General features: G+C 32.4%; 3 protein-coding genes across 3 annotated transcripts in view; 2 read left to right on the top strand and 1 right to left on the bottom strand.

Moving 5' to 3' along the window:
- LOC140436071 (pickpocket protein 28-like) overlaps positions 1 to 8734 on the top strand; it is a 39713-nt gene extending 30979 nt beyond the window's left edge. Inside the window, exons 7-9 of the mRNA XM_072524781.1 lie at positions 4916 to 5149; positions 8265 to 8371; positions 8481 to 8734. Coding sequence (XP_072380882.1) covers positions 4916 to 5149; positions 8265 to 8371; positions 8481 to 8698 — 559 coding nt within the window. The 3' untranslated portion in view covers positions 8699 to 8734. The remainder of the gene's footprint in view (positions 1 to 4915; positions 5150 to 8264; positions 8372 to 8480) is intronic.
- Positions 8735 to 10925: 2191 nt separating this feature from the next.
- Positions 10926 to 13726, top strand: LOC140441048 (uncharacterized). Its single transcript, XM_072531468.1, has 3 exons — positions 10926 to 11130; positions 13116 to 13336; positions 13455 to 13726. Exons 1-3 carry the CDS (start codon positions 11022 to 11024, stop codon positions 13656 to 13658), a joined length of 534 nt encoding a protein of 177 aa, XP_072387569.1. The 5' UTR covers positions 10926 to 11021; the 3' UTR covers positions 13659 to 13726.
- A 6478-nt stretch (positions 13727 to 20204) lies between these two features.
- levy (cytochrome c oxidase subunit 6A levy) lies at positions 20205 to 20710 on the bottom strand. Its single transcript, XM_072531455.1, has one exon. The coding sequence runs from the start codon at positions 20606 to 20608 to the stop codon at positions 20273 to 20275; it is 336 nt and encodes a 111-aa protein (XP_072387556.1). The 5' UTR covers positions 20609 to 20710; the 3' UTR covers positions 20205 to 20272.
- Between the last annotated feature and the right edge of the window lie 3681 nt (positions 20711 to 24391).

Here is a 24391-nt window from a genome sequence, read left to right as displayed (position 1 = left end):
GTAAAAGGTGGATAGACGATGTAGAGGAAGATCTTAAAACCATAAACATCAGGCAGCGGCAAAGAGAAGTATCTGTCAGGGCAAAATATAAGAACGTTGTTAAGCAGGCCAATACCCATAAATGGTGATAGGGCCATTAGAAGAAAAAGATTATTTAGTAGATAAGTATGAAAATATAGTACAGAATATATAAGTATAAAAATATGTCGTACAGATCGGTTTTTAAAAAGACAAAAAAATATTATGTTCTTTTTGTACAAAGTATTAGGGGAGGATGGGGCATTGTGAACCATCTAAGGAAGATATGCACATACTGTTAAACCAGAAATGATTTTGTTTTGTTTAATTAATTAGGGACGTTCATTAAACATTTAACTGTCATTTAGTTTCAATTGAAACATAATTTATTTAACGTATTTTCAACAAAAAAATGACAACTGACTATATGTCAAAAGTTCACATTGCCCCATAGGGTGGGGCAATGTGAACTACTGAGGAAAGTCACACTATTTCATTATCTAATGGCTATATTTGGTAAATAAAATCAAGTAAAAAGAATTTTTTTATTAAAAATACTTAGAAAACCGGTAACAGAACATATTAGTAAAAATAGACACATGTTATATTTATTCAGAAATACAAAATTCACACTGAAATTCTTCATCATCTTCTGGATCTATTCCCGCACATGCTTCATGAGCCCATTTCAGACAGGCCGAGCAACGTACCCATCCTTCTTCATTGGCTGATGAGGAGAACCACTCGTTACAGTAAAAACATTCAGCATTTTCACCATTGCCATCATCTTGTACTTGATGGTTACATTTATTTTTTTTCTTTCCCTTACCATCTTTGGAAGGACAAACTTTTATTTTTTTGTTACTTCTTTCACTATCTTCGTGCTTATCATCATTTATTTTTTTCTTAGCTTTTTCCTTTTTCATTGTTTCTATTGCCTCCTTCGTGTTTATTTCAAGTTCTAATTCTAGCTTATACGGACTAGATGTCAGTACAGCCGTTTTACCTTTTTTGGATTTCCTCTTTGGTTCCATTAATTTACTTCTCTTTGGCAGAGGACGAACGTCTTTACGGCTGTTTGCTCCAAATGAAGTTGTTGCTCTATTGTGTGCAGGGGAAATTGTTAATTGAAAATCGTTACCAGTATGAAGCTTTGCAACTGAGGTTGAAGCAATTACCTCATCTTGACTTAAGTGAGGCTCTGCAGTTGAAGTTGAAGGAATTGCTTCATCTTGACTTGACACTGGTAGACTATTATTCTCCAAATCTCTTTCAGTCGTAGCAGATGGTGCAAAATCGAGGTCTGTAAATATATTGGGATCATAAGGTACTATCCCACATTTTTTAAAAGCGTTAATAGCAGTCAAAGGTGTTGCAGCTTGTAAGAAAGCCTCACCAAAAATTTTAGAGATTTGGAAAGCTGTTACCACTCTGCCTGGGTTGTTATTAAGAAACTTTTCTAATGCCATATCATAATATCGTGCTAAAGGAGCCATGACACCAACATCGGTTGGCTGCATTCGATGGGTGGAATGTGGAGGCACACAAATGATATGTACATGTTTTTCCCTAGCCAAATTAATTACTTCTATGTTTTTTGTATGGCTGCTGTGTCCATCCAAAATCAATAAGATCGGATCGTCTTCACTTGGTTTCGTTTGTTGAAGAAAATGTTGAAACCATATTAAAAAGAGTTCACTATTTATCCAGCCACTATCGCTACAGGCGAATATTGAACCTGGAGGTGCACCAGCTTGGAGTTCAACTTTCATTCTCTTTCTTGCAAAGATTAACATCGGCGGTATGAAGATTCCTGATGATGACATGCAAATAACGGCTGTTGTTATTCCACTTCTATCAGCAGAAGTAAGCCGTCCAACTTGTTTCCGTCCTTTATGCGCCAAGATTTTACTATTACATTTGGGGACTGTACCTAGACCTGTTTCGTCACAGTTAAAAACACGCGTTGGATTGACATGTTTAGAATCCAAAGTAGCTTTATACAGATCAAAAAATTGTTTTACATTGTAACGATTAAAAGCTTCAGCTCTTGCAGCAGATGTTGATTCGGGTTTACGTAATGAAAGCCCTGGGTGCCGTTTTCGAAATCCGTACGCCCAATCTAAACCTGCAAGTTTGTTTGTTTTATTATATGGATGGTCTATGTTATTTTTTTCGGCTAACTGGAAAGCTAGGTGACGAAGATCAAGCAAAGTAATTCCGTATAAACGCTTCTCCATATCTAAGATATAATTATACAATTCTTCTTCCTGTTCCTTGGTAAAAACCGTTTTGTAGAAACCTAGACCCTTTTCGTCAGGAGAAATTCTTGTTACTTTTTCTTTGCATCTGCGAATTAACGTTGCTTTCGGGATACCATAAACTTTACTAGCTTTTAAATAGCCCATTTCCCCAGCTTTAACTGTCCGGATAGCATTCTTCAAGGCAACAAGAGACCAGGATTGTTGCTCAGTTTTCCTCACATAATTTCGTACCATTTCTAACTGCAAAAGAAGCATATAATTAAAAAAGTGTCAAGAAAATATAATGGGGCAATGTGAACCACTCCTAGTCCACGTTGCCCCATGCGTAGTACACATTCAAAATATGGAAATTAACGTACCAGTTCACAACGTATCAAAAGCAAATCTTAATTATTAAAAGCACATTTTACAAGCAACACCACAGTATCAAAAAGTTAAAATAATCATGTCTACTTACCGAGAAATCTTTAGTCAAAAGTAGTAAATTCCTTAGATCAGCAGCGACGAAACACGTGTTTTTAATTATAACACGTCTGAACGTACTCCCCGTGCGTTCACACTCATACTAAAAGTAGATAAGATGTCTACGCATATTTGTAGTAGTTACTAGATGCAGTGTTGCCAATTTTAAACAAAATAACCGATGTGGTTTACATTACCCCCATGGTCCATGATGCCCCATCCTCCCCTAAATAAAATTTTATTTTATTCATACAAAGGAACGAATATTTTGCAATTTTTATATCTTGTGGCAAATACGCTGACCCGATTATGCCGAAAATTGTAATTACAAATGTCCTGCAAACGCAAATTATGGTGCAATAACAACATACATCAGCCATCCTGCTATCCGCCATCTTTAATCTGTAAATTCCATAAGTCTTCTACTGTAGTTGTTTAATAATTAATGCTTTATTTGATACAATTTGACAGGTGACTTACTTGGGCACGATCTTGTAGGCAAATATCCATGTTTTAAGTTGAAATTCTGAGGGTGATCTTATACCCTCGGATAGATATCAAATTCTAAACTTTGTTTTTTTATGTAGTTAATTGTAGATGATGTATCTTATACCTTTTATTAATCCATTAATGTTGGTGTTTTCTTGTTGCTGACTTTTATTTTAGTATTGGTAGCCAGAGCTGCTACATTCTGTTCTGTTCTTAGAATTTCAATTCGAGACAGGGGTATTTTCCTACAAGATCGAGGCCAAGTAAGTCACTTGTCAAATTGAACGAAACAAATCGCCAATTAATAAACAGCTACTGGTTAAAATAACATCTTGTTTTATATTAATTTTTTTGAAAACGATTTCCGCATTGCAAATCGGAACATTAAAATAAATGTAAAATGTAAATATAAATACAATATGTAACGTAGATCGAGAAGTAGCGTTAATATCCTCTTAAAAAGTATTGGATACCCAATTCTTCTGCAATATTGCCAGAGGAACTAAGAATAACTAATGGTTATCTAGCATATGTCTATTTTAAGTTCGAATAAAAATATTTCCAACCAACGAAATCACAATATGAATGGGAGAATTGAATGCGTAAATATGGCACAGTCGGCGCATAGATATTGTTGTAGAATTTGGCCGAGGCAAAAATAATGAGAGACGTGACAGGTTATATGAATTTTGTGATTCAGAATTCAGATTTAGAAATCATAATGGTTTAGAAATAATCATTAACACATGGTTTAAGTTACCTGAGCTTAGATTGTATAGGTACACGGAAAGCGCCACATAATGCACATATTACTGAAAAATGAACAAGAAACCAAATAGACTCTTTTAATAAACAAGCAATTCAGAAGCTGTATGAAAAGTGTCACAATCTATCGCGAAGCTGACGTGGACTTATACCATAATCCGTTAGTCTCTCAAATTAAAACTTATTTAAAACCTTGCACAAACAAAGCAAAAATAAGACCAATAGATACAACTAGATTAAATCAAGACCAAACTAGACAATATGTCGTTAAAGATATTAACAATAAATTAACTGAATTACCTAGCAATGACGGAAACTCTGAATTACTTAGAAATAAAATCAAAGCCGTCTTCACCATCTACAAAATCTTAAATAATGCGCTCAATGGTCCATTGTTTCACTGCGCATGACTTATGATTTATCCAATTAAGAAATGGTTGCTGTAAAGTATCCAAAATTTAAACAAAACTTGTCTATCAATCGAGTTTTAAAAAAAGGTTTGGAATTTTTTGTAAACAATTAAAACAATCTATAAAGTATTCGATAATAAACACGTTATTATACTACACGTTTTGCAACTATAAAATTAAGAGGACTAAAAGAAGCGACCATTCTTAAAAAACTGAATCATCAATCATGCGCAGTGGAAGAGTGAGCCATTAAGCGCGTTATTTAAAACTTGCTTGCGCCCAATACCTTAAGCGAGAAAATAAAACACCGGAAAAAAATTCGATGGCAAGTTATAAACTGGAAATTATGAAAGAACACCGTAAAATAAAGCACAAACAAAAATAATATAGAGGTTTGCAAAAAATAATATGACAAGAGATCAAAGCTGCTAAAGAAAAGTGGATGAAAAGACAATATGAAGAACTGGAAGAATTATGTTAAAAATATGACACATTTAACATACACAGCAAGGTTAAAGAAAGTACTGGAATATACAAAAGAATATTTCCTATGACTTTAGTCGACGAACAACAAGAAATAATTTTAGATGAAGTAAAGGTAAAAGACAACAGTACAAAATGTATACAAGATACTGTTAAAGATAACAGACCGCAGAGTGTATATAATGAATGTAACATGTCTCCAACACCAGAAATCGTCAAATCTGAAATAACACGTGCACTTAAAATTAGCAAAAATAGGCACAAAAGTATTCAAGCTTATAAATAAAGAAAATATTTATTTAGTTGTCAAGCTATTTAATAATATCTGTCTCTAGTAAGATCCCAGAAGACTGTAATTACCGACTAATTAGTCTTATGTCCCATGTGCTTAAAACATTTGTACGAATAAAACGTAGTCGAATCAAAAGTAAGTGCGAATAAGATTTCGATAGTTGCTTTTGGAACACGCGAAGCTCTAGTCAGTATAAACCTCCTCCGGTATAAATATAGCAATAAAAAAGGGATGTTGTAAGTTATAACGCCTCATGTTTGATATTTTTCTTTAAATAATGATTGTATTCCAAATTATTTGTTAATCCAAATTGGCGCCCAACGTGGGCCCGAATGTGTTACAATATAACTACCCTCAGGAAGTTGGGAGCCAATGTGCAACAATAAATAAGACATAAGGCTTCAGACGTGCCAAATAATTTTTTCATATGGCACAAAATAAAACAAGTCTTGCTATAATGATCGCCTACTTCCGGGAGATCGGACAAAGCACTTAAAATAATGAACATTCATAATATTTTACGTAGTTTTATATCCAAATATCCTCATATGAATGCTCAAACCACATATTATCCAGTAAAGGTACATAGGATGTGTGATTTTGTACAATAAAGAATATCCCGTGCATATTTGAAACATCTCACAATATATTAATAGAACTTAAAAATGATGTCCATTAGACATTTCTATGATATGTGGGCAGATAACCTCGTAGCTTGTGGAATAGTTGTAGGTTGTTATAAGTACGAAATCCCAAATACACATTTTATTAATTACACTTACTATTTTGACTTGGGTAACCTCATAAAACTGTCTACTTCTTTTTCTTTTTGTGTAGACATAACTCTGTTTGTTTTTCAATGTACCTCCAGTAAGTTGTCGTTCTATCGTTTTCGTGGTCTTTCCACTAATCGTCTTCCTATTGGGGAACCGTCTCTCACCGTCTTCACTGCTCTGTTTGTTGATATTCGGCTTATATGATTATTTCATTTTAGTCTTCTATTTCCTACCGAGTCCGATCTTATCACCGATTTTTATAAGGGTTTTTATTTTTGCTGTTCCTAGCACTATTTTTGTTCTGTCTGTGTCAGGTCGTATTTCTACCGCGTATGTCATTATTAGTCTGATGACTGTTTTGTAAATTCTGCCTTCTATTTCTTTCTCAATGTTTTATTTCTCCGTATTGTTTTATTCAGACAACCTGCGGATCTGTTTGCTCTATTCACTTGATCTTTTACTTCTAGTGATCACATTCGATAGTGTGATGCCTAGATCTTTAAACTCCATCACTTGTTCTATTGTTTGACCCTCCAGCTCTAATTTACATCTTAGTAAAATTTCTGAGAATGCATGACTCAAGATGGACGAGCAAAATTACGCATTGGAGGTCAAGAGCAGACAAACGTAGTAGAGGAAGACCACCTACACGTTGGGCTGACGACATCAGGCGTATCACGAAACATTGGCAACAAAGAGCACAAAATCGCAAAGAATGGAGGAGTTTAAGAGAGGCCTATGTCCAGCAGTGGATGTGATAAATAAAGGCTGGATGATGATGATGATGATCAAAATTTCTGTTATAACTATGCAATTTTGTCTTTTTTGGGGGAAATTAACATGATTCTTCATCTCTATTCACATTCTGTGATAAAAATTTGTATCTCTTGGTTGGAATTGTAAGAATTTTAAGTAAAACATTGGAAATTTTTTTTATAATTTTTTAATTTATTTTTCAAATACCTAATTGTTATAAATTAGTAATAAAATTTTAAAAAATTGAAAAATAAATATATAAAGAATACAGTTTTAAGATTGCATGAGTTCACTTGTCTTCTTTTAAAGTCTACCACAATAATTTAAAACGGGGTTTGTAATTGCAATTGAGATTGATTTGTGTGTTTAAGCAATAACCACGGTTCAGTTTCATTTCTTTGGATATCTCAAGGACTTCTAAAAGGTTCATAAGTTTAAAGTTTTTATATGGGATGTTATGTAAAATTTTACTGTTTTTTATAGGAGAAAAGGAGTGATTTTAAATTGAATGTGATGTCCAAAGTTTGATTTATCTGTGCTATTGAGATGTTCTTTGATTCTTTGAGCCAGGGTTCTCATTGTTTTAACCATATAAGTCATGTAGTATTATCTAATTTTAAATATTGTGTTACCTAATCGAGAATAAAATAAAATGTATTTGCGAAAGTATTTGGATTTCTTTATATGAGCAAAAAATACTTACATCTAACCTAAAAAAATCCACGTCACTATATTATAGTGTCTGTATTTTTGTTCAATAGCGGTGATACAAAATGCAATACCGTGTAATAGCAGTGTCAATGAGCGATGGAAAAGATGTGGATGCTACAGAGATTGTAGTTTTGTTCGTTATTATCAGTCTACTAGTACAGTTCATCTAAAGAGGAACTTATCATCTTATTTACCATATTTGTTGTAAGTAGTTAACTGTTGTAATAAGTACATTGTAAGTTGTTAATGTCTCAGTATATTACATATATAAGCTTTCTAAATTTTTATTCATTCAGCTACACATCATAGTATAACAAACACCGATTATGGTGAAGTTTCGTCACGTGAATTTTATGAGAATCCATTTTAGAGGCACATTTTATCGGTTAAGTAAATCATGGCACAGGCCTAATAAGAATAGACTAGGTAAGGTATGGGCCACTCTGCGAATAGAGGTGAAACGACAATATTCACTTTCAGTGGTCAATTATCTTTGTTTTTTCATACGCAATGATCATACTACTAAAGAGAGATAGATATACTATCAATCGAGTACTCCGCGTTTTACTATTTTGCTTACAATGCCTAGTCTATTCTTCTATGTCTATGGTCATTACAATAAAACAGTGATAGGCATAAGTCTGTCTGAATAGCAGATAACACTACCACTAATACCTCGCAAATGAGCCATTAAAGAAATATGAAGCCTCTAATAAATTCATCGGTCAGAGCGTCACCAAGCGTAAATACTTTATTTCAAGCACCTCACCATAACTGACGTTTGTTGTACGAACTATCTATTAGTGCTTATTACATTATTTTTTTTATATATTATTAGTGGTGGAGTTGAACTGAAAGATCACAGTGTATTAAGAATATTCTTCAATGATTTGGTTGGTTTAAAAAATAGAAGGCAAGTAAACTTCACTTGGGATCAACTCGTAGGTATTTATAGACATCATTTTCCTATTGTACGGTATTAATGTATTTCCTAATATTCAAACACCATTTATATTAAACTTAAAAAAGTTCAAATAATATTTTTACATTTTAGCATTCTATGGTGGACTTCTGGGCATATTCTTGGGCTTCAGTATCGTTTGCGGAATTGAAATATTCTACTTCTTTATGAAAAGAATACTTACGCATACAATGGAATACACAGTAAATCACTCTCCCGTCCAAAAGTATGGCAATTTTCAAAGAGATTTGAAAAGCACGCCTATACAAGTATATCCAGCCAATGTTAGAAACCAAACAAATGCAAAATAAAATATGATCGTAAGATAATAAATAATATATTGTAAATACTTGCCTAATAATTATTTGTTGTAAGGTTCCCCCGGTAGTTGAAATTTAGACAAAAGAAAGTATTTTAAATATTGGTTTTAATGAAACTACAATAAAGTATTTAAATATTGCTTTTAATTTTCTATTTCTTATAATTCTTTATTATTTTTTCTTGCGCTATGGCATTCAGCTAAATCTCTTCATTTTTTTGTTTGCTTTTTTCGGAAGCTGCCTGTTATAAACCAGTCGTACTGTAGCCAATTGACTTGTTGTACATATTCCTTTTAGTCATGATAGCCGTTTTATAATTTTGGTACTACTTTGTACAAGTCTAGTGGATATATATCATATATTTTAACAGTCATTTGGCAGTCTCCAAAATGTGTTTTCCGAGTGCGATCTATGTTCTCTAGGATGTACTCTACTACACAGTCTGCCTCGTAAGTCTCCACTAAACAACCTCATCGTATGCAGATGCCCCTTGACTGGTGTATGTTCAAAGCTAGTGTATGACAAAACCAGTGTTCAAATCAGGCGTATACGAAACCTGTTATGTTCCACAGTACTTTAGCTTTATTTGCGCATATTCGCCGAATATACATTTTGCCTGAGCTTGATTGGGTATCCCAACAGGGAAATAAGCAAAAAAAGACCCTGTTTTGGATTGTGACAAATCCAGAAATTTGAATTCTTTAGTTATTATAGGCCTATATATAGAAAACCTATTCGTTTTCTGCAGAGATTTCGGCCCCTTTTTTTAATTAAAGTTAAAGTTTAAGAGTTAAACTATCAACATGTATCAAAAAAGATTAAAAAAATCATTTTTATAACCAAAAATCGTTTTGCAGCTTTACTCTTATTTTTGGCATATAAAGAATTAGAATAACTTTTAGGGTATTAGTCGTACACGAAATATTTTAGCATATTTAGAAGCTGACAGTTTTACACGAATTTAAACAAAAACAAAGTTATTCTACAACGATAAGGTAAAAAGTAGGGATACGAATAAACTTAGGCAGTATTATCTGTGAGTGTTAAAAATGATTTTAAAATTTAATGAGGATTAGAGCAACCATGTTAAGGGGAACTAAAAATTCAAGCGTTCAAAGATGTTAATGAACTTTAAAATCCTGTAAGTGCCTTTATCTCCGGTGGAACGTAAAATTTTTACTATAGAGTAAAATTATAACGTTAAATTTTACCCTAGAATAAGTACCACATCGGAAAAGTTGATCTATCCTATGTTAAAGAAACATATTTTAATGCTTGTTTAGTTTCTTCCCTGATTTGAGGAAATGATCAATAGTGGAACAATTAGAGAACAATTTTTTGGAGCTTTAAGACACCTCCACCTATCTTCCGCTTATCAATGCGACTCAAAACCATTTGATGATTATTTACACATCTTCTCTCATATTAGACTTAAAGAGTTATTTCATAAAATTTATATTATTAATAATAACAAATGTTTTTGGTTATTTAATCAATATAATTCTAATAATTCTACAATTCCCAATATAATGATGATTACATTTTTCTGATTATTATACCATGTTGACGCCTATGAAAGATCAAGCAGTTCCGTATGGGTTTCGTATTACATATTAGCTGTGTTAGGAAAATTTGAACTCTAACGTTGACGTTCTGGAAATTTTAAATATAAGTGACGTCACTTTATATAAATTTTGACGTGCAACGTTTTTCCTTTGAAAAATGGTATACCACTAAACGTTTTAATGCTCATCAGATAAAATTTCACTGAACAACACTAGTTCCGTTTAAAACATGGCTGATTCCGTCTGCACGAACGAGATGCGCGTATTTATCTTGACCACAGAATAAATAACAATCAGAATGTCCACTCTCAGATGCCGCCTTCGAAGTTCAACTAAAAGTACGACAGAAAATATTGCATATTATGTCTATGGTTGTCGTAAATCAATTAAACCGGGTTAATTTTTCTGTGCACACCAGATAAAATTTTACTGAACAACACTGGTTCCGTTTAAAACATGGCTGATTTCGTCTGCGCGAACAAGATGCGTGTACTTATCTTGACAAGCAGAGTGGGCATTCTGATTGTTTTATTATTCTGTAGTATTACGGAATCCTGGAGATTAGTTCATGTTTAAATATATGTGAACTCAAGTATAATTTGGAACCCTCTTCTGTCAAAAGTCGACTTCACGTTCTGTGTCAAATACGCATTAATTGCTGTTCTATACCCGGTGTTCATGACCGACGTTTGTGGTGAAGTGATGGCTAAACAAATTTTTGTATGTAGTTAATTAAAAAAGTTACAATAATGGGTGCTTCGTCAAGTGCAACAAGAAAGTTAACAGTAGAAAACGATGATCCTACAAGCGTTATTAAAGTTTCAGAAGAAGTTGTGGATCGATTAAAAGGAAGTCAAGGTAAGGTTATGAATGTTACATAAACTTGTATTCAAATAAATTTGATATTTGTCAAGTTTTCAGTTAAAACTAAATTTTTCTTTGTGATATTTATAGTGTCAAGTGTTTTATCCTGGAAAACGATAAAAGTAAGGAGCCCTAAAATAGATCTATGATAATTTAAAATAGGAACTGTTACCTTTTAAGTAATGACATACCCTATTTGCTAGAATACATCATAGACGAATATAATCGAAACAAAAGTATATTGGAAAGAACTAATTATGGATGATAATTAAGATAGGCAAGTCATGAGGGAGGGGAGCTACTAAAATTATGAAACAAGTAGAGATTTGCAAAGAAGAGTAGTGGAGACATACCTACAACATAGATTTTGAAGGGATGAAATGGTTGGGAGAGCAGAAGAAAGAAATGAGTAACAACTAAATACGGATAGAAATATAAAGGAATGGCACTAAATCTATACCTTAGAAAAAGGATCTATTTAGTACATAGCTTTAAATATCTAATCAAAATGGTAGCAAAGCAAAAATTCCTAATTATAGTTCTCACTTTATTATAGTGATTTATAGATAATATATGCATTATAATATCCTTTGATTTCAGGTAGTATCATCCTTGTGTCAGATGATAGGTCTATTGTTATTGCCAATATTTATCACTGTTTGTCAAAATAGTTTATTCTCTTCTCTATTATTCTCTAAGAATAGTCATTGTTGTCAAAGAGGTTTTTATAGTCTACAGAATATGCATATCTTTTTAACAACTGAGATCACTCTTATGGAGTCCATACACATTAGGGTTTGCATGATGGTTTTAACCTTGCATGCATAATTGACAGGTATAACAGAGTCCCATATTACACATACACGTTAGGGTTTGCATGCACAGTTTTGCCATTAACTCTTCTGTTAAGCTATGTGATGGTGTGTGCAGGACGCCCACGGTACTTTGTGCGGTATATACCTACCAAACTACAAAGGATGACAACAATGTGATAGGTGTACTTGGCTTAACACTTATTCTTCAGAAAAGAAAAAAATAGAGATCACACTGAATTGTCTAAATGCTGGTTATTAAAAAGAAATTATTTCTCCCACGTAAATTTGATAAATAAATTGAAAGTTAAACCTACAGATTACAAAAATTATTTACGAATGGATAAAAAACTTTATTTGAAACTATTATCATTGATTACTCCATTAATACAAAGACAGGATACTGTTATGAGGAAAGCAATATCAGCACATGAGAGACTAGCGATAACATTAAGATTTCTTGCAACAGGAAGAACATACGAGTGCCTCAAATATTCTACTATTATATCACCTCAAACTTTGGGCCGAATACTACCTGAAACATGTGATGCCTGAGAGGCAAAAATATGAATTTTCATATTTGCTCAGTTGCATGTACATGAACCGATAACTGTAGTTTTATCACATACACGCTAGGGCTTGCCTGTTGGTTAGGCATGCAAGGTTAAAACCATCGTGCAAACCCTAACGTGTATGGCCTCCATTAAATACAAATTTAGTTTCTTTTATATTACTAAATATATGAACAAGATGTTATCTTAATCTAGCTTTCTATAAACTTAAATATTTAAGCACTTTTTGAAACTAATTTTTAATATGTCCTATTAGACTTATGATCCAGTAATATTGATACTTTTTAGCCTTTCTCTGTTACTTGAGTTACATAGGATTATCTCAATCTTCAGTGTGATTTATGTTTTTATTCAGCTATGGAATAATTATTTTACAAAGGTATTAGCTATATGATTTCCCAATTTGTTTAAGAATTTAATGTGTTAGATCATTTGAACATAATGATTTACAGTTTTTTAGAGATCCTAATGGTATATGGAACTTTTTCTTTGATTATTTTGGTACTTACTTTCCTTCAACTAGTCTTTAAAACCCAACTTACCTAATAATAAAGTATGTCCTCAATACTATAACTTTCATTATTTGTTGTTTTAGTGGTAAGAAATGAATTCAAACAACAAGCTGTTCCTCCACCAGTTCAAGGGGGCCCTTTTCCTATATTTATTAATGAACCTAGTTTAAACTCTTATCAACTTCGACAGGCAAATGTAGCTGAATTGAAGAAAAACGATGAGTATTGGCAACAGAGGCTGAAAAACTTAGAAGAGAAACATAAGAAAATAAATGATGTCTTGGATCAGGAGTATCAAAAAGCTGTATGTAGAATTACACTTTAGTAATGTTACAATTAAATCAAAAACCTTTAGCCCAGCTTTGAATGTTAAAGAGTATTTGAATTGATTTGCTGTCTTAATATATTTGTACCTATTGTAGTTAGAAGAATTGTCATCAGGAAAATTAGGAAGAATCGCCAAGAATCTACCTCCATGCAAAGATACAGAACGTGCTGTCATGGAATGCTACAGGTGCAATCCGAATGAGCCAATGAAGTGTGCTAGAGTAGTTCAAGCCTTCCAGGAGTGCGTTGACTTGAAAAGAAACTGCCTACTTGCTAATAGAACAATAGCAAGTAACTAAAGGAGTGGTATGAAGCTTTTAGATTTCTTTTTAGATTGTTTCATTGTAAATATAAATTTTGTTTAAAAGTGGTTTTATTTCTTAATAACAGGCATAATAGAAATTTATGTTTTGATATAACTACCCTCAAATTAAGACAACAAGCCTTTAGGTGATGTAATCATAAATTCTACTTGCATTAATGATGAAACAAAATGTTTTCACTAAATACAAAAAATTCTGAATATATAAAATTGCAGAAAATGACACTAAAATGGGTGACACCCAAAACAAAGCAATTTTTGATCCCTGTTAATCAATCAACAACAGAAAATAAAGTATGTAAAAACTTAGTTATTAAAGGTAAATAATATCAGACCTACAATATATTGCAAATTGTCTGGCAGTTTAGTTACAGATGTAGAGAAACAGCACCTAAACGTCTTATATATTGTATAGACAGTATCAAATCAAATTTATTGTGTAACAGGAAAAATCCCAATACAAAAACAATTAGTTCATTACCAAAAATAATACAAAAAATAACTAATCATTAACTAAATAACAGCACAATTAAAAATATTCAAACAGATATCCTGTTCACAATGCCAAAATCAAAGAATCACTTTTCTTTTTAAAGTAAGACAAAACGTCACTAAATATATCAATGTTATTATTATTTTGTAAGGTGGAGCAGCTCATATATAGAGGAGAATTTCATGCTATATTGGTAGATCTATTTTTGAGATAGAAGCAAGTATGTTTCCTAATTTGCACAGTATTTACAAAAAAAGTTTAATTCATTTAAAAGCTCTGGTGTGTTAATAGTATAAATTTTTAAGATACCAAATAAAAAAATAGCCATACAGAACATTTTTTGAGTCATAAGACAGTAGTCGAACTTGTCAAATGCCTTTGAGAAATCAGTGTATACAACATCCAGTTGTTTCCTTCCAGCTATAGCTTTGTATACTTTTTGTAACCTGCTGGTAAGATTTGTAACTGTAAGAGAAAAAACCATGTTCTAGACATTTGTTTTCTTAGCTAATAAAATAGATTGTTGTAGACACACACCTCCAAGGCCTTCAAGAAATTGCACAAAATGGAATTATAATTTTTATTATTGTTTGTTGAGGCACGTTTATGAACTAGAGATATTTGAAAAATCTTCCAAAGCTCTGGGAAAGTACAATATTTTATAGCTAGATTATATATATAATGCATGGGAATTATAAAACATTGTGGAGAATCTTGAAAAAATAAAGGTTTGAATTTTCTCTTGACCATGTGTATGTTTATTTTTTATTTTTCTAAGGGCATCATAGATTTAGTCCTCAGTTTAATAGTGTATTATTAAATTTTGAGAGCACGGATCTTGAACAGAATACTCAAGAAGTAAGGGATGAGTTTACTTAAGCGCTCATAGAAAAGTAATTCAGTATTCTTTTTTATTCCAAAAAATATATATAATTTTATTTGGGCTGATGTAATAAACAAATGTTTTAATTAAGGAATATTTTTAAAAGAGGTCTCGAGAAAATAATGCTGAAAATTTTAGCTCAGTGGCAAATGTGTGAGAGAGCGGGTAGAGAGAGAGAGCTTGATTTAACTAAAGAACTATGAACTACATAGATCAACTTCAGTGAGCTGTTGAGCGCTGAATCTACACCTACGCTGTGAAATCATAGTATGTTGTGCTTTTATTTTAAGTTTATGGTGAGCTGATAACAGATGATATATGTAAGTAAAAATTGTTTTTCTGTATAATTGTAAGAGATTAATTAAGTTTTTATTATTTATAGATTAAAAAAATATATAAAAGACCCCCTAATCTTAACATCAATGGAACCATCTAAATCTGAACATACACCTGAAATCTAAGTAATAAATACTGAAGACGTATCTGGACACACATCAAATTCCTTAAGTATAAAACCAAAATCACAAATTTCGTTCGAAACCTGCCATTAACATATAAAATAGGACAAATCAATAAACAATTTATCAGAATGATCGCTAAAGGACACCATGTGTTAAGCATGGTCAAAGAATTAATTAAACTGGTGTGTCATTGTCCACATTTTAAGTTACCATCTAGGAAAAAATTAGCTTTTTAAAACACAGCAAAAATAATGTATAATAGTAAAACTAAAAATAAATAACGCACAAGCTGTGTGCCTTACTACTGATGCATGGACATCCTGCACTAATGGAAGTTTATTACTGTAACAGCTCATTATATTGATGAACAATCAAACCTTTGTTCTTCTATGTTAGGCTACATCCATTATAATAAAGTGCTGAAAACGTTTTTAAATTCCTAAAGATATAATAATGAAAGAATGGCAAATTTCTCACAAGATAACTGCGTGTAAGTCATAGTGTGGCAAATATTTTATCATTTGTTAAAATGAGCAATGGGACACTGGTTGGTTGCTTTAAGTATTGATTAAATTTGGTCATTGAGAAAGCAAACGGACAATATCGGATACTCTTGAAAAGTTAAAATGCATTGTAGAATATTTTAGGGAGTGCGTAAGTTACAAGATGCCCAAAGACAAATGAATTTATCACTTCTAAAGTTGAAACAAGAGGTTACAACTAGTTGGCAATCTTGATTTGAAATGTTAGGTCGCATATTAAAGGTGCTGTTATTATAACTACAGTCCTTTTGCGGAACGACCTTTCCAGGCAACAAGTCGTCTGGGACATTATAGAAGAGGTACTACGGTTCTTTCACCTCTTTTATGAAGTAACAACAGAAATTTGTTCCGAAAAAAATGTAACATCAAAAGTTATTGTTGTTTGTAAAATGAGTGATAAATTTTTAGCAAAAAGAGCAAATGAGTAAGCGATTTCAAAGTATAAAGATAATGTAGTAATTGCGGAGTGTACTATTGTGAACACTATTTGAGCAATGACTTAATTCTTCCATGAATATTGTGAAGAAAAATTTTCAATATGTGGCCTATCAGACCATTTAATCTGTATTCGTCTCTTTTTGTCCGCTGTTTTTTCGGAATTGCAATAAAAACAGACTTCAGGTATTTCACCAGTAGTATACACGTCATTAAAAAGCTTAACTAGATGTGGTCCTCTTGAATCGTTTTAAGGGTTCTACTGTGATCTTGTCGGGTCCAGTTGCTTTCTTGGTTTTGGCTGATTTTATTGCATGAAGGCACTCAGATTTTAAAATTTCAGGTACTTCTTGATTTACATTGCTCTGCGTGTTTGGCCTGTCATCTTGGAACAATTCAGTTATGTAGTTAATCGTTGTTTCAAGAATTTCTCTTTCATCAATAATGACTTCAATCAATAGTATAATTCTTTTGCTGATGCATTTTCTCCATTCATTTTAGCCTGACTCTTACCTTGCGAGGTTGTGATCAGATATTGTATGTGTTGGATATTGTACTTGTTTGTTACTATATTATATTCTTATCAAAAATCAAATCAAAAGAGTCTATCCCCTCGTTCATTACTGTCTCCCAGGCTATATTCCCCCACAAGATCTGATCCATACCCTTGACCAATTTTGGCATTAAAATTGCCCACTATGTACCTATGTGATTTCATTGGATTTTAAACTTTTTAATGCTACACTAAGCTTATTATACAGAATTTCTACTTTATTGTCATATTTTATTTCTGCTATACTGCTTAAGAGCAGTATTGTGTCATTTATTGAGGACATATTTTTCGAATTCCGATGTTACGAAAATCCCCACTCCATTTCTATGCTGTGGATCGCCATTATCATTCCCACTATAACGCAATATACCATTGTCGTTTCTGCATGTTCCTGAACAACAAGGCCACTGTAATTCGATTACACTGGTGCTTAATTGAGACAATTTTAAGCGTTTGTCCTCCCCAACAATATTTTCAAATTTACCGGAATATAACGGTTTCTAACGTTACATGTGCCTATCTTGTGGAAGTGGATTTTGGTATATTGAACCCGGGGGTTTTTAGCACCCCTTGCCCACCAAAGGGTTACCCAGGACCCAATATTAGTAGACATGTATTTAAAACAGTTCTGCATGAGAAAATACGCTAGAATCATGCGAAAGAGAGAGAACACAATACAAGTTTTTAGCAAACAATAACATTCAAAATTACGCTTAAATTAAATTATTAGAAACTAAAAAATCTGCATCCAGATTAAGCTCATAAACTTTGAAAATTATAACTACATGCTATGTTATTTCAATGATTATGGTTGCTAGGCATTGAAAATAAAATAACATGAGAAATTACTCAATCACATACTATGAACATTGTCCATGAAGAGCTTTCCACACTGACAGCTAAAAGAACTTTTTTTGTATATCCTACATACATAAGCGCTTTCTTAAGACCATGTATAGACAGCAAAGACTGAACCTTCATCGTGGTTTTCCTAATTACTTTTCAGCAGTTCCTCTTAATCTTCGGAAACTATTTCATCACTGGCTTGAATGGAATTTTCCTATGATTTCCATCCACTTGACAGGCCATTAAGGCAAAGTCTAATATTGATAAACACTTCCTCATCAACCACCAACTTACAGATACAGTGTATACCAGGTAAGTTTCCACCAGGACTGTGTCAATAAGCAAATCCATCAGTTCCTGACAGGCTCATAAAAAGAATTCTTAAGTTTAATTTTTGAAATAGAACAAGTTGCTAACAAATGCTGTTTTAGAAAAATAACTACATAAAGTATGTTATCCATATTTTTTAACCATATTCCATAATAACTTGATAATAGCAAAAGTGATTGGATACAGACCAAAATATGTATTCATAACTTGTCCATTTTGAAAGTTGAAGACTTGTCTTAGGGACAAATTACAAATGGACCATCTTAATTAATTAAACATATATCCATTCCTTTACATAAAAAAAAATATTTGGTATAAGGTTGATACAGAGCACAGTTTTATTGATTAAATCTTGCCCAAGGACTTTCGCTCCCTAGAGCATCTTCAGGGGCATTTCGTCAATTTTGGGCTATCCAACAATTGCAGAATGTCATACACATAAAAATAAACACAAAGTTGAACATAAGACTACACTAAACAAGGACAAACAATTTAAAATTATTTAAAAAGTCGAAGCTACATTCTGGTTGGCAACAGGAGAGAGAATGTTCATCATTTTTGAAAGTTAAAAAAACATATTTATTTTATTCTGTATTGCAGTATGTAGCTAAAGAAACTCTGGGATTAAATGTGACACAACTTGAATCCTTCAAAATGCGGGTATCCAGAAGAGCGCTATAGATCTTGTAGTCAGAATAAAAATGTTTATTATTTTTTTTAAACATCATTTAGTCTTTTTCCCAATGTGGGCTTGGCTTTCTCAATTATATTCCTTAAATTCTTTAATATTTTACTTAATACAATATTAAGATTCGTAACTGTTAATCTAAACACTCATTTTGACATTTCTTTTATTGCACCATACCTTTCTTTCATCAAAATTCTTTGTACAACACATTACCCATTTCTCTATATATCATCCATCCTGTTTTAATTATATTCTCTTATTTAAACTATTACTCTGTCAAACTCTATTTAGGTATCTGGAACTGTCTTTCCACAATTATTTTACCATTTAGAGTTACTTATTTGTAGTAATAATTAATATCACTTTATACTGCTACTGCAGTTTACAAGTATAACAGGATAGCCTGATATTTCTTGTGACTAGAGTATAGAAGACAAGTAACAGGGTCATTGCCATACTTGCTAATAATACTATCTATTTTCGATGTAATAGTCTAGATATTCTAATATATCCATAGATACATTATTTTGATAAAAAATATTTCTTCCTAGTCATATGAAATCAAGAATATATAATAAAATATTAGCAGGTTAATTTTTAACAAAAATTGGGAGCTCTATAAACTAGATATACTTATCTGAAGCTGAATACTTTTACATGAGTACAAATACCATATTTGGTGCCAATTATAGATGTGAAGCAAGTACATTACAATTTCAAGCCCTGAATTAGTTATGTAAAAGGACTAAAAAAACATAAATTATTATAGTAACAATAAAAGTTATAATAATGTGTCTAGATAGAGATTCTTTAAACTATTTTAAATCTCTAGATAACCATATACACTCCCAAAAGTTTGAATTATCAATGAGAACCTATAAAGCCTGGAAACTATAGATTCTTTAAACTATTTTAAATCTCTAGATAACCATATACACTCCCAAAAGTTTGAATTATCAATGAGAACCTATAAAGCCTGGAAACATTTGAAATTAAGATATTAGGACATCTTAGAATACATAAATTTTAAGAATTTGAAAACAACAGTGTCAAAATATTCAAGTCCACAGATAACAAATATTTGAAAAACAAGGATATAGAATACACACCATATCTTATCCAAAAAAAAAGAGCTAGATGTAGATATATAATATATCAACTAGAAAATCTGCGAGCATAGTTTAATATACGTACCTGCCTTAAGTTATTAAGTCTTAAACATGAGAATTATATTTTGGAACTTAAACTATTAAATAGATCTCACAAATGTGGTCAAAAAATAAACACAAAAATAGTTTAACTACATTTATTTTAAAAAGACATCTTTTATTTAAATAATACACTTTCTATAGGAAAACTTCTAATGGTGTTCATACCCATCGGGTAAAGCATTGACGTGTGGATTGTGGAACAAGGATTTGTTGCCATCGCCCCATGGGAATCTCTTAGTGCGAACTCTCATGTGATCATACTTGTGAAACTCTGGGGGTTCGTGGTGGCCGCTTTGGTGAGAAAGATAACAATTTACTGCACACAGTATAATTGATGGGAAAGCTACGAAAATGGTAAGGTTTTTCCAAATCTTGAAACCACCTTCATGTTGACCAGATACGGCTGAGGGGCCTTCAATTTGGGCTGCCCTTTTTGCAGAAGTTTGCATGAATCTACGAATGCCCTGATTAAGCAAATATGCCATTTTTATGGTTTTTTAGGACACCCTAAAAATTAGAATTATATAATATTCACTGCACAATATCTGAACTCGAATATCAATGTGACAAATGACAACTGAAAGATAGTCACGTATAGTTTTGACAGGTCGTTAGTGGCACCACAGAATAATAAATATTTGTATGGTTATTTATTCTGTGGTGGCGCTGACAAAAAAAATTATTGAAAAAATCTTGAAAACATGTATAGTATTTTTCATATAAAAATGCATGCACGTTATTCAAGATTTACGACGTCAGAACCCCAAAGCGTTGCCAAAACATCAGAATAGTAATAAGTGAGGAATTTTTAAAATGTCAACTATTTGTCAAACTATTACATTAACAGTAAATACACTTAGTTTTAAGATTACTGCAACACACTAAAATACATAAGAAAACATTTTAATACAAAATTATACATTCTAAATTTTAAACTTACCACTTTTAGAGCTTTAATAGTAAAAATGTCCCACCAATATTTCTTGTTCAAAATAATCTATCTTACATGAAACCTTATCAGCTTTCTACAGACTATTTAGTGGTTTTGGCACAGCACAATCACAATACACAACAATAATTAGTTTTTAAAGCTATTAATCTAAATTTAATATGTATTTATAAATACAATCTATTAATATATAATATATTATGATCAAATTGTGTAAGAAATGAAAACAAACAAAATTCTTACTCTAAAAAAGCGACAACCCTTTAAAACAATTTTGTCACAAGTTGAACTGTCAAAAAATTTGAAGTATTCCTGTATCAGTTGCGTACAATTGTCTAATATATTTAATTAAAATTATTATTTTGTGGAATATTAGACTTAAAGAGTTATTTCATAAAATTTATATTAAAAATAATAACAAATGTTTTTGGTTATTTAATCAATATAAGTGTAAAATTCCCAATATAATGATGATTACATTTTTCTGATGATTATACCATGTTGACGCATATAAAAGATCGAGCAGTTCCGTATAGGTTTTGTATTATTAGCTGTGTTAGGAAAATTTGAACTCTAAGGTTGACGTTCTGGAAATTTTAAATATAAGTGACGTCACTTTATATAAATCGTAGTAGTAGACAATGTTCAGTCTCAGTGGGATAGGATAAGGAACTTTATTTTGAGAGGAGAGAATGTTTGTTGTACTCGTTTAGGGTCGGTTGACCCTCTTCAGGCTAGGCATATAAATCGTGACGTGCACACATTTTTATATGAAAAATGCTATATAGTATTTTTCATATAAAAATGCCTACACCTCATTTAAGATTTACGACGTCAGAACACCACAGCGTTGCCAAAACATCAGAATAGTTAGTAAGTGAGGAATTTTTACATATTCCATAACACCATCGCTTCGTTGTTCCTTTGCATACAGGTATCATAATAATAATCGATTAAAAAAATTGGTTTGCTAATTGTGACACTTCATTTTTTTCAATATCTACATTTTCTTTGGTATTTTTTATATTAATGATCTATATAATTTATATTACTAAACCTTACTTGTTTGTTTACAAAACGTTTGTTCGAAACAAATATACATAAACTATAACAAGACACTTCTTATACCTATATACACATTTAAAAGTTGTTCGCTCGAGGGTCTCACTATAACGCATAGAACGGATGAACGAGCATATTTATATCTTTTTCAAATGAACGGATAATACACAATTATATATATTTTTTACATATGAAACTTGAAGAATAAAACAGAGTTTCCACTTCCAAAGTATCAATCTATATAAAAGGACGACAAGTCACACTGTTTCTCCAGTAAGACAAAATGGATAAAATGTACCTCATGATAAAACAACTGACTCTGATTTAGAAGTCGTTAAAAAACATATTGAAAGCTTTCCTATTATGGAATCCCACTATAGTAGGATAACCTACGAAGGGGCAGTACCTTCAAATTGCAAATTGAGTATTTCAAAAATGTACAGTTTGTATAAAGAGCTGTGCGAAAATGAGAATCTAACGCCAGTTTCCCAAATAATGTAAAAAAGAGTATTCTCCAACAATTTTAATGTCTTTTTTACCCCTAAGAAAGATCAATGTCAGATATGTGCTAAATATAAGACAGTTGATTTGGAGAAAAGGAAGCAATTAAAAGAGAATTACGAAAGTCACATTATGCGAAAGAAAGATTGTTACGGGGCCAAAATGGAAGATAAAGAAAGAGCCCATAGGGAGCGAGAGAGAGAGAGTAACTTTATGTGCTGCACTTTTATTTGATCTTCAATGCGTATTACAGATTTCAAGTAGCGATGTAAGTCCGATGTATTACAGCCATAAGATTTGTACTTAGAACTTAACGGTGTATGAGTTGGCAATACCCAACAAATCATACTGCTTTTCATAGACTGAGCTAAATGGAAAAAGAGGAGCCTGGAAATCTAGAAAAGGGATGGGAGTATAACAGACCCATACACAATCTTTTCATAGATTTTCGACAGGCATATGATAGCGTAGAAAGAAGCCAAGTATGGAATGCCATGGCGGAGTTCTTAATACTAAAGAAACTCAATCGGATGACCAAAGTCTCTATATGGAGGGTGGAATATCTAAAGTACGTGTAAATAAATGAACTGTCTGGCAGGTTTGAAATCAACAGAGGACTCAAACAGGGTGATGTGTTATCTCTACTACTTTTTAACCTTGTATTAGAGAAAGCCATGAGGTCGGCCGAAATAAAAATAGAATTGCTATCGGTTCAAGGTCCCAAGCTATTACTCGCATATGCAGATGACATAGATCTCGTTGGAGACTCCATCCTATCCACGAAAGACATCTTCAACAAGGTGGAAGGAGCAACAAGTGAAGTAGGGCTGAAGATTAATGAAGAGAAGACGAAATGTGTATTAATAGAACAACACGAACAGACAGAATAGGACAAAATGTGACGGTCAACGCCTTCAATTTCGAAAGAGTACAACGTTTTAAGTATCTGGGGGCCGTAATCACAGCTGACAACGATGTCACTGAAGAAATAAAAGACAGAATCCAATCTGCAAATCGCTGTCTATTCGCATTAGATAAGCTCATAAAATCAAAAAATCTTACAAGAAGTTCAAAGATAAAAATCTATAAATCCATCGTTAGACCTGTAATAACATACGGATGCGAAACGTGGACCATGACCAAAGCAAACGAAGAAAAGCTCAGACGCTTTGAACGAAAAATACTTAGAAAAATTGTCGGACCTCACCATGACATCACAACAAACCAGTATAAGATCAGAACCAATATCGAATTAAAAGCACTCTACAATGACGCCGATATTGTCCAAGAAATTAAATGACAGCGACTAAGATGGGCAGGCCACGTTCACAGACTGCATAACGAGAGACTTGTAAAACGGGTAGGGGAGGAGATTCCCACAGGCAAAAGACCACTCGGACGTTCCAGAATGCGATGGAGAGATAACATCCAAGCAGATGAAGCGGAAAATAAACATTTCATTTGACCCTAGGTTGATGGAAGACCGAACAAATTGGAAAAAAGTTGTCCAGTCAGCCAAGACCCACCCAGGGTTGTAGCGTTACGTGATGATAATGATGATGATATATCGATAAACTCTCCACAGATATTACTGAACTTTCTCTTTTCTCTGACACTTGTAGTGGACAGAACCGCAATCAGAATATTACTTTCCTTGTTTATATATTTAGTACAAACAAAATCCTACTTATCTGTGATGGAACAAAAATTTCTCGAGAGTGAACATAGTTACATGGAGGTAGATAGCATGCATAGT

This window comes from Diabrotica undecimpunctata, chromosome 1 (genome assembly GCF_040954645.1).
Source record: "Diabrotica undecimpunctata isolate CICGRU chromosome 1, icDiaUnde3, whole genome shotgun sequence".
NCBI classification, from domain to species: Eukaryota; Metazoa; Arthropoda; class Insecta; order Coleoptera; family Chrysomelidae; genus Diabrotica; species Diabrotica undecimpunctata.
This window is presented reverse-complemented; position numbering and strand designations above follow the sequence as displayed.

What these genes read in the sequence shown, in the direction of transcription:
- levy (XM_072531455.1), bottom strand. Translation starts at nt 20,608, where the DNA reads ATGGCATATTTGCTTAATCAGGGCATTCGTAGATTCATGCAAACTTCT.
- LOC140441048 (XM_072531468.1), top strand. Translation starts at nt 11,022, where the DNA reads ATGGGTGCTTCGTCAAGTGCAACAAGAAAGTTAACAGTAGAAAACGAT. An exon ending in TCGATTAAAAGGAAGTCAAG is followed by an intron (nt 11,131 to 13,115) that starts GTAAGGTTATGA and finishes TTGTTGTTTTAG; the next exon opens with TGGTAAGAAATGAATTCAAA. An exon ending in ATCAGGAGTATCAAAAAGCT is followed by an intron (nt 13,337 to 13,454) that starts GTATGTAGAATT and finishes TACCTATTGTAG; the next exon opens with TTAGAAGAATTGTCATCAGG.